The sequence below is a fragment of the Bactrocera tryoni genome, chromosome 4 (genome assembly GCF_016617805.1).
Source record: "Bactrocera tryoni isolate S06 chromosome 4, CSIRO_BtryS06_freeze2, whole genome shotgun sequence".
Classification (NCBI taxonomy): Eukaryota; Metazoa; Arthropoda; class Insecta; order Diptera; family Tephritidae; genus Bactrocera; species Bactrocera tryoni.
In genome coordinates, this window is record NC_052502.1 from 26,904,073 (window position 1) to 26,918,579 (window position 14,507).

Sequence of the window (14,507 nt, forward strand, 5' to 3'; positions counted from 1 at the left end):
TTTGGCGTGTTACTCGCTAGATTGTTGGACAGATTCGACATCATATTTATAATCCCATGTGTCATAACCAGTAATGATACATTTGATGAATGTGTAGGGTCCTCATGGTCCAACTTTTTTTCTTGCAAAATATTCGGATCTGACACGCTTCATACCCAAACCATTAACCTAAATGTCTTGAGTCGATCCATAAGAAATGTTGACAACTTTTGTTAGCTCTTTAATGAAAACTGTTGATTTTGAAGCGCTGTTTCTTTTACTTTTTCGACTTTATCGTCATTAACATAGGTGGTTGGGCGACAAGGCAAGTTTTCGTTGACTTCACGACCTTTTTGCAATGCTTTGTGTCGCCCAAATATTCCCCAAAGCTTTTCTATAGCCTTTTTTAGCGGTTCCGTAGACGTGATTCCATTGGAAACATAAATTTCAAGCAAACTCGTTGTTCAATTCCATGGAAAAAATGCCAAACAATCACACACCAATTGACATATGAGGATTAAAGTCCAAAGTTGTACCGATCTGGAAGGAAATTTTGTATCCTGTTGGTTTCAGTGCTCCATTTAAGGTTCAGTCCGAATCAAATTTTATCAGATGCCAGATTTCTTCATCTAATGATTCTTTGTAACAGTAAAATATTTGAGATATTAAAATATAAAACGTTACATCTTGTCATTGAACAAATTGAAAGCCTTCAGTTATCAAAAACTTAACTTTTTTGACGATGATCGGAATACGAATCGAATTTAGGCCATATGCAATGACAGTATGCTCCTCTAACCCATATATAGTACTTTGATGTCTGGCATTATCAATTCTGAAATTTCGAAAACTACGTATTATACATAAAACATGTATTGCATAAAACGGATTCCTAAACCAAACTGGAAATATTTATATATGTAGCTTTCAACCGGACTCAGCTCTTTCTATGGTGATTTTCTTGCACAATCCCTCCGAATTACTAGATTACTATTGTGTTATTCACCTTAAGAACGTGACCATTCAGCCAAGCTTGATGGCTGGCTTTATAGAATGCAACCATCTTTCCAAGAATGCGGCAACTCAAGCTTCTAATTTACACCAAAATAAAACTGTCAAAGAAATATTTCTTTGACTTTCATTAATCCACCACACATTTCATGTTCTTTATCCAATAATTACATAAACGCTTTGTGTGCTTATAAGGGTATACTCCAAAACACGCTCAATTGCCATTCAAATTGTTTGGAAATAATTATTTCAGTATTTGCAAACATTTTAGCGTGTTGTGCTCAAGTTTCGGACATGTGTATTGAAATCATATGCCTCTACGTATATACCTACATATATATATTTGTAGTGGACGGTCTATATGTGGCTTCACTTCACTGCCGATTTAGTGTCTCCTGCCATTCAGCTAAGCGCTCACCCACCATATATCATAGGTGCTGTCATATAACACCGTCAGTCGTCGTTAAAAGCTAGTGTTCACATATACATATGTGTGTTTATATTTCTGACTGCCGAATAAGGGTGCATTAGCGACGTTGTCTGCACTCGAGTGCGTTCCGTATTCAAAATTTGTCGTAATTCTTAGTTGTCGAGGTGTTATGGCCGTGTTCTATTCACGAGCACTCACCTAACACATTTGAGTGAGTAGAAGCTTCGATATGTGCTTGCGCCAGCTGGTGAAATTTCGCGACACATCATCATTGACAACCACCATCCATCAGTATTTGGTTTGGTTTGACAGTTTTTTTTTACAGACTTGTATGTCTCTGAAATATGCGAGTACCTGCACCTGTATAGATTGCAGTGCATATTTGCATGAACATACATGCTAATGAATCTACCATATACTACATATATGTATGTATGTACTCGAGTGAAAGTGTGTGTTTCTATAACCTGAGCCTGTTTGTTAGCCGCATACAACCCACAGATTAGTTATATTTTGTTTTAGTACGATTTTTGCATTCAAATGATTTGGAACGCGGTGTCCGCGTTCGCGTTGTTCAAGACGTCCAATGTCGACCCGGTTCATTAGTTTTCACCACTAATACAAATAACGTGCGCGCATAACCCGCATAACTTTACAATTACCACCGACGTTGTTGTTGCAATCAAATATCGGTCGGTGGATTTGAAAGAAAATAATATACTAACACCGGTTGCTCGTTTTCATGCATTCAGTTTGATAAGAAAGTCATTAAAAGTACTTTGGTGACCACACAGTCCCTTTTTGTTAGACTAGACTTTTTAGAGATCGGAGTTCCTTTTAACAATATAAAAGATCTCTATGAATAAAATATTTATTTAGTTGGGGAATAATTTATATTATCTGACTTCTTTTAGCTTGATAAGTTTAGTCCAGATTTTTTAATTCCGTTGAAGTATTTAAAAAGGACTTAAGAAGTATATTGAAATCGCTATTAGAGAGCTTGATCGGATATAACTCCAAATCTATGCAGGCTTCATCGAACCAACTGGCAGGAAAATGAATTTATTTCGCATAGAAGTTAGAGAATTCTCTTAAATATTTCTTTCTAGAAAAACTTCGTCTGCACCGTCACTATAATACCCTTCACATGTTTCTTTTATCCATTTCGAAGTTTCCTACTTTGTTAAAGAAAAAACACAGAAACTCCAAATTTAATGGATAATGTTTATTATCATTCGAAATAACATTCCAAGGCATTTATTTTTTGAATATTATCCGTTTCAATTGTTGGCCGCGGCTACGTCCAATTTTCGATGTTTTTCGAGCATTTCGACTGGATACTGGCGAATGACGGTCTTGATGTTTTGTTCCAAGTCTGAGTAGAAGCGGGATAGTCTTTAGACTTTACATATACCAACAGCAAAAACTCCAACGGTGTGATATCACACGAGCTTGGTTTCCAAGCGATGGGCCCAAAACGTGAAATTATCTGCTCACCGAAGTGTACCCTCAATTAATCCATTGATGAAAGTGTGAGAAGTGACGCCGTCTTGTTTAAACCAAATGTGGCCAAAATCACGAGCTCCAATTTCAGGCATCAAATAGTCGATTATCATGGCACGATACCGGTCGCCATTGACGGTTACGTTCTCAACAGCAACATTTTCTAAGAAATGATTCCACCGGCCCACAAACCACACCAAACCGTTGTTTTTCTAGATGAAATGGCAATTTTCTTGTGATCATACCCATTGTGCCGGAAATAGGCCTCATCGCTCAACAAAATTTGGCTTGAAAACGTCGGATCTTCTTGGAACTTTTCAAGAGCACATAGAGCGAACCGATGTCGCTTAAGAAGGTCCAACGGCTTCAGTTCATGCACAAGCTGTATTATTAACGCTTTCAATTTGAGATCTCGACGTAAAATGCGCAAAGTCGTTCCATACGTCAGTCTGAGTCTCTGCGAATGGCGCCGAATCGACTCTCCACGTTCATCGTGTAAACTCTCAGCTACGGCTGTTATATTTTCTTCACTGCGTACTGGACATGGTCTACTCGGTCGAATTTTATCCAATAACGCGCGAAACACATTCTTTAGTGGTTCGTTCTGAACAATTTCTTTGGAGATTGTGGTGGTGAAATTTGGCGAAGATACAATAATTCGTCAAATTAAAATATTTTCCTGACAAGGACTCGACTTTGATCATTAAGTTTGTATGACAGCTATACATATGCTATAGTGATCCGATATATATATAGTTCGAGTCTATAGAAAGACGGACAATCCGTAACACAAGATCTGGAGCAAGTCGGATTTATACCCTTTGCTAGATTATTTATTATTTTTTCTCCTCCCATTTGTGACTGGGTAGGGTCTGAAAACATTTTATTGTTTTTTCGATACCATTTTTTTCAAACAATTTGTCTTTTGCATCCCAATAATCCTCTGTTTTGTAAATTACCTCTTCATTGTAGCTAAAATTCTTGCCAGAGCGTTATCTTGAGTTCTGAGAATACATAAAAATAGCTGAGGGTCAGTTCTGGAGAATCCCTAGTATACGGCAAATGATTCCATGATTTGCTCACGCGATTTTTGCTGCTATCTTTATGAAACATCTTTTTTTAATGTGTTCTTCTTTAATCGATTTCGTTCTGGATACCTTCTAAGAATGCTATATAATAATCGGTATGATTTGAACCCTACAACTTCTGTTGTTATTTCTGGGATAGAGTTCAAAACCCTGTTTTTATATCAAGTCCCCCTTAAAGTCATAAATCTTTCTAATTTTTTAAAAGTTATTCATCCTAATTTCTTAGACCTTCAATGACTTTATATCCACCATGGAATCGAAATATTATTCTCATTAACCTTGCTCAGTCTAAAAGAGCTTTTCCTGAAAATATAACTTCTACATTTTTAGCTGACTCTGGGGCAAAAAAGATTCAAATGTTTCATATTTCGAATTAGTAAATCATAGTTTTCTTTCACTTCTTTCAAGCGGATCAGAGCGCTTATTTTCAATGTGTTTTAAGAAAATCTTCATCATTCTTTAAAAAATGCTTGTAAACATCTTGAAATAGGCTTTAAATTATTTGTGCGGATATTTTTGATCAAAAAGTTGAACTAATATTATTCTTTTATTCGTAAAATTCAAGCTGAATATTAAAATTACATTATTCTCCACAACTTCCTTGAGTAGCTTCTTAAATTGCATGCTTTGAGCGCTTCGACTTCGTTGACGTGTCGCACGAAACTCAATCATTCAATTAATGACATTTAAGGCGTGTGGAGGTCAACACCTTTTTCCCGAATTCCAGAAATTGTCAATTCGCTTTATACAAAACCAACAGTAACTGTCATATTCAGGTCTTTCATTGATTTTAAGCATAGTCCGTTGGTATGTCATTGTTTGCAAAATTGTTTTGAGTAAGTAAAAATTGAGTGGTTGCCAGCAATTGTAATCGAATCGTATCTGTTGCTAAATGCCGGCTGTCTGTCTGGGCTGCGTGCACAAAATGGCACGTGGCGCTTGCTTATCCTAGCAGTTACATCTTCTTGGCATTAACTATACAAGGAAAAAAATTAGCAGTAATAGCAATCGATCATGACATCTACAACGCGTCACAACTGTCAATAATGCAATAAAAATAAAAAAAAAACAATAATGCTTTTGCATACGACTCTGTGTATCAAGGAATAGTTTTTGTGACACATTTGCCTCTGAGTTGTTTTATAGTTAATACCAAACTTGTAATCCCTTAGCGGTTGCGAAATTGAACTAGTTTAAGTGTTCATACTCATGACATACGCAAGTGCCTTATTGCAACGGTAAATACCTAAGTAGTATAGTGTTAAGACGCGTCTTAATCGTCGAGAATGTCTTTCGCCTGTGATACTTATAAATTTAAAACATTGGAAATATTCTACAGGTAAGCAAACACGTTCTTTCTTGCAAATGCCAGGCAGTGTTATTGATATGTGAAGTAAAAACTTTCTTCCCAGACAGTTTGGTGATTGGTTGGCTCAGTATTGTGTGAGCACGCGTCAAAGATGGACATTGGCAAAGAGAAAATACGGTCAATTTCGCAGTATTTCTACGATAAAAGTGAAGACGCAGGCCAATCGGCTGAACTCCTAATTCGGACTTGTACTGTCAAAAACTGTATCGTCTAAAGAAAGTAATCGCCCAGAAGCGGCCAACTTTATCCAATATCGACTGCGTTATTCCCAGTTGCCAGTGCGTAAAGGAACATAAATCTTCCGCCGAACCTTTCTCTCGAAAACTCGTATCGATGACCCATTACGCTTCATTCGAACTGCTTGGAGAGATCATTCCCGATCCTGACGGTGCTTTTGGTATTGCTCAACGTCAGTTTGCTTAGTTGTATAAGTTTTGCAGAAATATCCGAGGCTGTTTTGTTTTTTTCATTGGGGGTGGAGGGAACTTTCGTCTTCCCTCTTTAGCTCGCCTTCAAACGGATGTTTTTGGCTAGCCACAGGTTGGTTGATCTACGACCGGAAGTCGTAAGCTGCTTGAGCCATATGTAAATGAATCGTTTCTGGCCACTACCAAGTGAATGTCGCTCAGAGAACTTTCTTCACTTGCGTGAACTTCTACACATGGCTCCCATCTTCCATGAGGTTAAGAGTATGAAATTACCTTTAAAATGGCAATTCCTACAATATTTTGTCTAAAATCATAAACTTCAATGTTAGCGGGTGTCTGTTAATCTCGATCCTCCCTATATTTTTCTAACTGATTTTTGAGAGGTTTCTACTAAAAAACAACCTTCTGTATACATATGTGAGGCATAAAATTGGTTGAAACCGTAATTTTGTATGGCTATTAGTTTCAGTTAGTAGTTTCTGACCTGCCTATTCTCATCTACTAAAAGATTGGTTCACGTGATAGTGGTCTATAGCAGCTTTACCAGTTTTTTGAAAGCGTTTAACTTTCGACCTTATTAGATTTTACTCTATGTTACCGAAGTGTTGCCGAAAGATGTTAGTTTTGAACGGTAGTGCTATTACCATTACCATATATAAAAATTAACTCCATATTTATTACAACAGAAGTATTCAGGTTATACTTTTCTCATTGCCAATACAGAGCTCAGTATCAATTCAGTATGAATAATTTGGGGATGATCTGATTTTGATGAAACGGTAATCCTTGTAGAGTTTTCTTCTATTCCTTCTCATTGTTGTTTCAGATTTGCCGAGCTATGACTGTTGGGTTGAAAAGTTCGTGGGCTAACATAGAAAAAAAGTGGATGCGGAATCATTCGAAGCCCAATTCATCGATTTTGCCACCGTTTTCATTCACTTGTGACACTCGGATGACTGTCGATTGGCGTGATCGATTGGGGTGATCTATTGGCTTCGGCGCCATTGTCACATATCGACTCAAAAACTCGGGTTTATTGCGCTTGAACATCTCCAAACGCTGCTCCGAATCATCAACGGGTCATTTTGTTTGGTCTAAAGTGAGCTCGCACGACACTCACTTTGCACAGAGCTTTTTCATACCCAAATGTTCATTTACAATATATCCAATATGTTCCTGTGGTACCTTTAGAGTCTGAGCTCGCTCGAACAACATACGGTCATGCCAAATTATTTTGGAATCTTCTTTTATGTTTTTGTCGGTAACAGCCTAATTTGGGCGTCGACTGCCGTAATCGTCATCGGTGCTCATTTCGCTTCGTTCAAAAAAGTATATTTCAAACTTTGCAAGCACCTTTTTAAAGGTTAATTCCCTGGTGGAGAGTTCAAATAATATTAATCAATGCAAAGCTTGGCTTCAACAGTATTTCCCCCCAAAAAGCAATACTTTATTAACACACGAAATTCCTTTTGATAAATTTTTTGTAAACTAACACAAGTTGCTTCTGCTAAAATGCTATATCTCATAAAGTAATATTTCGACAGCTGTCAAATTTGTATGTGTGTCTTTTAAAGGTAGGGGCTGACTAAAATCATATCGTTTTAATATTAGTAGTACCATCTATGTATCAATGAACTTTTCAACCCTGTTATTATTGTAATTTTTGCAGATGAAGATCGAATAATTATAATGAAAGTCAGAGCTTAAGTACAGGGTTACATCGATTTTCTCTTCCGCGCAAATTTTATGCGAGCACTCATTAGTATACCTATATTTTTTGAGCGGAGAGACAACCTTGGCATCAGTCTCTTCTAGTTTATTTTCTACTACATTTTTATAAAAACAAAAAAAAATTAATTAATGTACTTATTTTTCTTTTCCTTACAGATCTGACAAGCATCAATCAGTACTAACTGAAGAGAGTTTAATGACATTGGACAACTACGACGTAGAGGAACATGAATTGCCCAATTTTCAACGTGTTTCCATCTCCGGTGAGGATACAAGTGGTGTGCCATTGGAAGATTTAGAACGCGCCTCCACGCTGCTCATACAAGCGCTGGAATTACGCGAACGTTATATGTTGCATTCGGGTCAGTCGTTCCCAACAACAACAAGACGTTTTCTAAAAACCGTGCACGAGCGCAATCGTTTCGGCACGATCGAACACGAGAATCGCAAGACCATTGCAGGTGAGTCAAGCTAATTTCGATTTGATGCTTATGAGAAACTTATCAAAGTGCTAGGCAGCTAGAAAAAATGTATATCCAAATTTCGTTGAAAGTTTTAGTATTTGAAATTTATTACTGATAAAGTAGTTTTTTCTTAGAAAGTCCTACATTCAATTTATGAAATTATTATATTATACTCGTATGTACCCTTTCTTTACACAAACAACTATTACCGCTAACTTCTAGCAGTTTTTGAATTGAAAATAAAAATTTATTAAATATTTTTCTTACTCATTGTAAATATGTACAAAGCAAAATTTTAGGTTTCTTTAACCGTTTAAAATCCCTCAAATAACAGTTATACATACATACATAAATAAATGCCGCTATGTCGTCTCGTGTTTTGCCTATCGCACTGCAAACTATTTCTTCTTCTTTCCTTTTATTAATTTTGTTCTAAATATTTTTAAAAGATTTCGAAAACTGATCTGAAAATAAAAAAAAATCTCTCAGTCTACTTTTAGGCACACATTCTTTTATTTATTTTTAATTTTATTATTTCTATTATTATTTAATTTTTTTTTAATTATTATTTTTGGTTATTGTTTTATCATAATTATTTTTTGGACCAAACAAAAATATGTATTTGATTTCCAACATTATTCTTTTATAGACATAATACGCAAGATCAGCCTCCCCAGTACTCAGACAGGTAATTCGTTCGTTTATGCATTTCACCACTGCAGCGGGCGAATGAGTTGTGTCTTACTTTTATTCCTTTTTTGTTCAACTTTTTCTTTGTGACTTGCAAATTTTCGTTTCGATTTTCAAAATTTCATTGAACTGTTATCTCATAAGCAAAACATATCCTCATATATAAATATCAATCGCTGGAAGCCGGAATTGCTCTAAGTTTTTTAGAAGATTTATATATGTTGTAATGTAATTGAACTTGAAATGAGTTTCATTGCATTTGTTTTAATTATATATTTTTTGAATTACTTATATTTTGTTTTTGAGTTATGATTTGCTATGTGTGCCTCACCCAATTTTGAAATTTTGCTTTTAAAATAGTCTAGTTATTTTGCACGCCAAATTGTTTCTGCTTTTAGTATATAATCTATATTTTATGTTCTCTTTTGTTTTAAAAGTTAATTTATTTTATTTTTTCGATGTAATGCATGATGTAATGCTTATTGAAACCTTGTTCTTTAAATAAATTTAAATATAGTAAGTCAATAGAGCTTTAGTATATACATATACGTTGCAACAATTTTTTGCGAAACTATAAACGTATAACAATTATAAAGGAAATCATATTTAAATGCAATTCATTTTTGAGCTTTTTATATGCACATATGTACATGTGTATAATGTGAGAGTCCATAACTTACTACTATAGTCTATAACTTAATTGAATTAGAAAACGTTTTGTTCTCATTAAAAGTTATTGGAGTTTAAAACATAGTATGTACAATTTTGAGTAATATCGTATACGAGTTTACGCTAGCTTATAGCCATTAAAGCACGTCTCAGTTTGATATTTTATTTTGGGATTCAGAAATATTAAATCAATTTATCTCTTTCAATTTCTAATAAATAGTTTGAGGATATAAAAAATTATTATATTGACATTTTGATATAGAATTATAGCCATTAGCCAATATTCGGTGAACTGCCACTATTTGATTAATTTAGTGGGGCTTTTAGGATATTTAGGAGGTATTTCAATCCAGTATTTTTTTTTGTGAAAAAAATTACACTTTTGATCAAAAATCATTCGACTATTATCTAATATATCTAAGAAGGTCTTGTAAAATTTCAAGTCCAACCGTCTGAAGAAATTTTTCTCACCGATTCTGTAAACAGCGTTTCAATAAAACGTTTTTAAAACTTTTGAAGAGGATTACACTAAGATAAAAAGTTCTTACAAATGCGCTTATGTTTATCCGAGACTATTTTCCATAACACTCAAATATTATGGCTTGTTAACAGTTTGGCCGGTCGGAAGGAGTTCGGAGTGCACCACACCTCGATAATCGAAGAAAACTGCCAACATAACCTTGATTTTTGACGTTCTTTGACGTGATTTTTTCGACTTCGGCTCACCTTTGCCACGATATTCGTTAGGTGATCGTCTGTTTCCGGGTCGTAATCCAAAACTCATCGTCAGTAATAATACATGATATTTTGGTAGTCGCAAAGCACTGTTTTACAGGCTTTAATGCGACGCTGTTTTTCGCAAAAAATTGAGTGATTTTGGAACCTTTGGAAAGCACGATCACTTTGGTTAGGCCCAAAAATGTTTTCACTGATCCTTCCGATATTCGAGCGATGCCAGTAAGATCTCTGCCTATTATATGTCGGTTCTCAAGCCCCAGACCTTTTATTTTATTGACGTGTTGATCATCAGTTGATGTTGATGGCCGTACGGGTCGTGGTTCGTCGTCAACACGATCTCGACCCTCTTTGAATTGTTTGTACCAATCAAAAACACTTGCACACACACGCGACAAACAATTATTAACGAAGGATGAAAAAACAATATTTCGACGAATGGGCTTTCGCGCAGAATTTAAAATAAAAAGTTTCTCTTTTTTCCACAGTAGTACAAGTAAACAGAAGTGAATTACGTCAAAATTTATTTTTGACACTTTTAAAATGAAAACTACACCTTACAATTTAAATGTTTAAATTCCTCATACAATGTACTTTTTTGGTATGCTTTCCAAAAAACATCTTATTGTATCTTGATAGTCTTCATACTAAAAGAGTACTCAGTCGGATTTATGAACTTCCCTAAGCAGTTCAATCAGTATTATGTTAAATTGTCTTATCTTCGACCGGGTATGAAATGGAACCGGCTGCCTATACTCCCTTAGATATAAGACAATACTTTTTTTCCGAATCAAATACAAAATCTAGTCCTATTATTCGGTAAAAACAACACAAACTAAAAAAGGGTATCTTTGATTTTCGATTCTTTTTTAACTCTATGTGTGTAAGTAAAAAATGAGTTTGTGGCAAAATATTTTAGTTTTGCAACATTTTATTACACACCTGGCCACAATTTTTTAATCCAAAATTCATTATATTCCCCAGTATTAGTATTCTGGGACAAAAATTCAGGAGGAAAAACTTATTTGTATGAAAAATTTTTAGCCTCTGCTATCAGATATAGACCAGGGTAAATGATTTTCGAAAAATCAAAAATCATGATAAGATGAATGAAGAAAGGATAAAACAACAAACATTAAAATAAAAATAATTTTAGGGCGATCTTAGGTCGGGGAAAGTAAGGGGAGGGGCGCGTTTGAATTTTTAAGGGTTAAGAGTGGTTCATCTCAATTTCCAAAATTACGATTCCTATAGAAAAAATTGTATGGTATTGTTGTAGGTAATGAAAAGGTCTATAACTTTGTTTAACGAATTTTTTCACACAAGCTCAAAAATTATATGAAGAATTCAAATAACCAAAACTTTGCGTTTTTTATTTTTATCTTCAACAAAAATTATTTTCTTTCGCAAAATTTGGTGTTTTTTTAATTTAAAATATTAAGTTGAAACCCTTATTTCGCCTTAAAATCGAAAAACCTCTATTTTTCAATCAAAAATCGCAAATCAAAATTTCAGATTTTTAAAAAATGTTCTTTTTTCTGAGCAAACTTACCATAATAGTGTATGTTTTATATATATATAATTTTTTTTACCGTCAGAAAGTAGAGATTTCATTAAACAATTTATATTCTGACTATAAGTTAGCAAACTTTTGATTTTGAGTAGAATATTCTCAAATGTCATGCGCTCAAAGCCATAAATTTGAGTTTTTTTTTAAGAAGGGGGTGCCCGTTGGCCCACCAGCTTTTTACTTGTCTACAATTAATTTTTGGTTTTTCTTTTTGTGAAGCACATTGTTACTAAGCCTCTGCTCGCGCTATTCGAAACAATCGCAAGCTTTTGTTTTACCGTTATTGTTTTTTGTGTGCCTTTTCTTTATATTCTTTGACTATTTTTTGCGTTACCTACGAGATTTGCTTAATCAACTTAGTGTTTAGTCGAAGCTTACATACATACATACTTACATACAAATTAGTTATACCATAAATCTGTAGAATTAAATTACGTACATATGCATATAGTATATGTATGTATAGTACATTTGTATGTATTGTAAACTTGACCCAACTAAATTCTGATTTTATGTAGATGACACATAATTAGTATAAAAATAAACATTTTGTTTTCTTCTTTTCTTTTATTGAACACCACACACACACACCCACACTCGTATACATACACATTACGCACTTGTACGTGCAACGGTAATTGCATGCGTTTGCGTAAACTATTTTTGAAACGCAACGCCGCAACGCAACACGTAATGACTTGAAAATCAAACACCGAACAACAACAACGACAACAAATGACGCAAATGCAATTACAATTATGGAAATCACAACAACACATACGCACGTATTTAACTGGGTCATCAAAACACTGAACTTGGTCACTACCTTCACACCGCCACCCGCCATCCGCCATCCGCCATCCGCTGGCACTTGACACCCTGTAATATGTAGACCATCCCATACATCCGCCAAATGACAAGTCTGACCCATGGGAATTGGAATTTCCAGCTGATAATGACTATGAAATTAAAAGTATTAACGGTGTCTTCCACGTCTACAAGGATAAGGTGAGTTAGTGCGCCCCTAAAGCACCCTTTGCATCTATGTATTTGTGGAGTTTTTGTTTCATACTCCACTTTATATTCGCAGGAATGCACGCAGGAGGTGAAATGCGAGTATCCAAATCTCAAGGAGTTCGTTAACGACATGCAAGTCATGTGTAATATGATTGTTGATGGTCCACTGTGAGTTGCCCACTTCATACATACGTACATATGTACATATGTACATACATACAGTTGGTATATATTTTCCAATTTTTTCGTCTTTCTTCACAGTAAATCGTTTTGTTATCGTCGCCTTTGCTATCTCTCATCGAAATTCCAGTTGCATGTCCTTTTAAATGAGCTACGTGAGTTGGCTTCTCAGAAGGCGGTGCCCCATCGTGATTTCTATAATATTAGGTGAGTAAAATCTCGTTTTCTCATTACACATATGTTATGGAAAGAAAATAGTATATTTATTAAGCATCGCAAATGGGGCAAAGAAGATTGCTTTCCAAAAAAAATTTGAGTTAATAAGCAATATTCTAAATTGCTTGGATCACCATTGTTGGACAGTTTGACTATCCGTTAGGATGGTAAGGATGAGATAAGTTGTCATAGTGGTCATCCAACGGTAGGCCCAGGAAAGGTACTGTTTCGACGGGGTGGAGAGCAGTTCATTATGCAATGTTCCTTTGTCTTTTCCTCATGTGCTGCCGGCTAGCGAGTTGAGGATTTTGTTGCAGCTCTCTTTGGTCGCGCTCGTGTGAGGAGTGAAGAAGCACAGGTTGTCGAATGTCACACCTAAAATCTTAAGGTTATTGATAGTCGGAATTTTAACACCATCGACTGCAGAGCTAAGGTCAAGTCTGTATTCCTTTTGTGTCTGCTGTGGATTTAGTGGGGGAAAAGTGTTAGGTTTCGTGCAGCGAGGAAACGAGAAAGGTCGTAGAGATAGCCTATACTTTTGAGCCCATGTAATGATTCCATTGCCCGACGTCATTATCGTGTATTCATCAGTGTACGAGGTGATAGAAATTCGCTCTGGTAGTTTCGAGATGTAGAAGTTAAACAGCAACGGGGAGAGCCACCATCTTGCGGAACCCCCTGTTTAATTCTTTTCAATTAAGAGTTTTTTCCTCGAACAGTATCTGCCGACCGTTCAGGTAATCCATAGTCCACCTCCTCAGCCCTGGAGGGAGCGTAGATTTTTCAATGTCTACAAATAGCGTTGTGTGATTGACTGTGTCAAAGGCTTTTGACAAGCCCAACGGTATGGGAATCCTCAGGTGATTAACATCAGCATGTTAATTCCATCAGGGTCAATGGATTTAGAACATTTGGCCTTGTTGATGACACTCTGAACCTCCTCATCGGTGAAAGTAAAAAGGTGCGCAGTCTTTTGGCATTTTTCGCAGCCGTCGGATAACACATCGTTTAGCTTTGTCTACCGAGGGGTGCATTGTAAATCGCCGGCTAAAATCGCTCGCGCATGCTTTGGGTGCCCCACAAAAAATAGTCTAAAGGCGTTAAATCACTTTATGATCTTGGTGACCAACTTACGGGTCCATTTCTTGAGATGGTTGTTCTCCGAAGTTTTCCCCTCAAAATGGCCATAGAATCGCGAGCTGTGTGGCATGTAGCGCCATCTTGTTGAAACCACATGTCAGTCAAGTTCCAGTTCTTCCATTTTTGGCAACAAAAAGTTTGTTAGCATCGAACGATTTTGCCATTATCGCGATCGCCATTCACCGTAACGTTGCGTCCAACAGCATCTTTGAAAAAAATACGGTCCAATGATTCCACCAGCGTACAAACCACACCAAACAGTGCATTTTTCGGGATGCATGGGCGGT

At 35.9% G+C, this 14,507-nt stretch overlaps 1 protein-coding gene across 5 annotated transcripts in view; it reads left to right on the forward strand.

The window, feature by feature from the left end:
• LOC120775837 (AMP deaminase 2) overlaps positions 1-14,507 on the forward strand; it is a 47,179-nt gene that overhangs the window by 27,871 nt on the left and 4,801 nt on the right. For 3 of the 5 annotated variants that reach the window (XM_040106202.1, XM_040106206.1, XM_040106201.1), the window contains 5 exons: positions 7,696-8,000; positions 8,653-8,691; positions 12,560-12,675; positions 12,758-12,852; positions 12,946-13,071. In XM_040106202.1, the coding sequence (XP_039962136.1) occupies positions 7,696-8,000; positions 8,653-8,691; positions 12,560-12,675; positions 12,758-12,852; positions 12,946-13,071 (681 nt within the window). Of the gene's footprint in view, positions 1-5,195; positions 5,351-7,695; positions 8,001-8,652; positions 8,692-12,559; positions 12,676-12,757; positions 12,853-12,945; positions 13,072-14,507 lie in introns of those variants that run through there. The other 2 variants (XM_040106205.1, XM_040106203.1) reach the window with 2 other exon arrangements.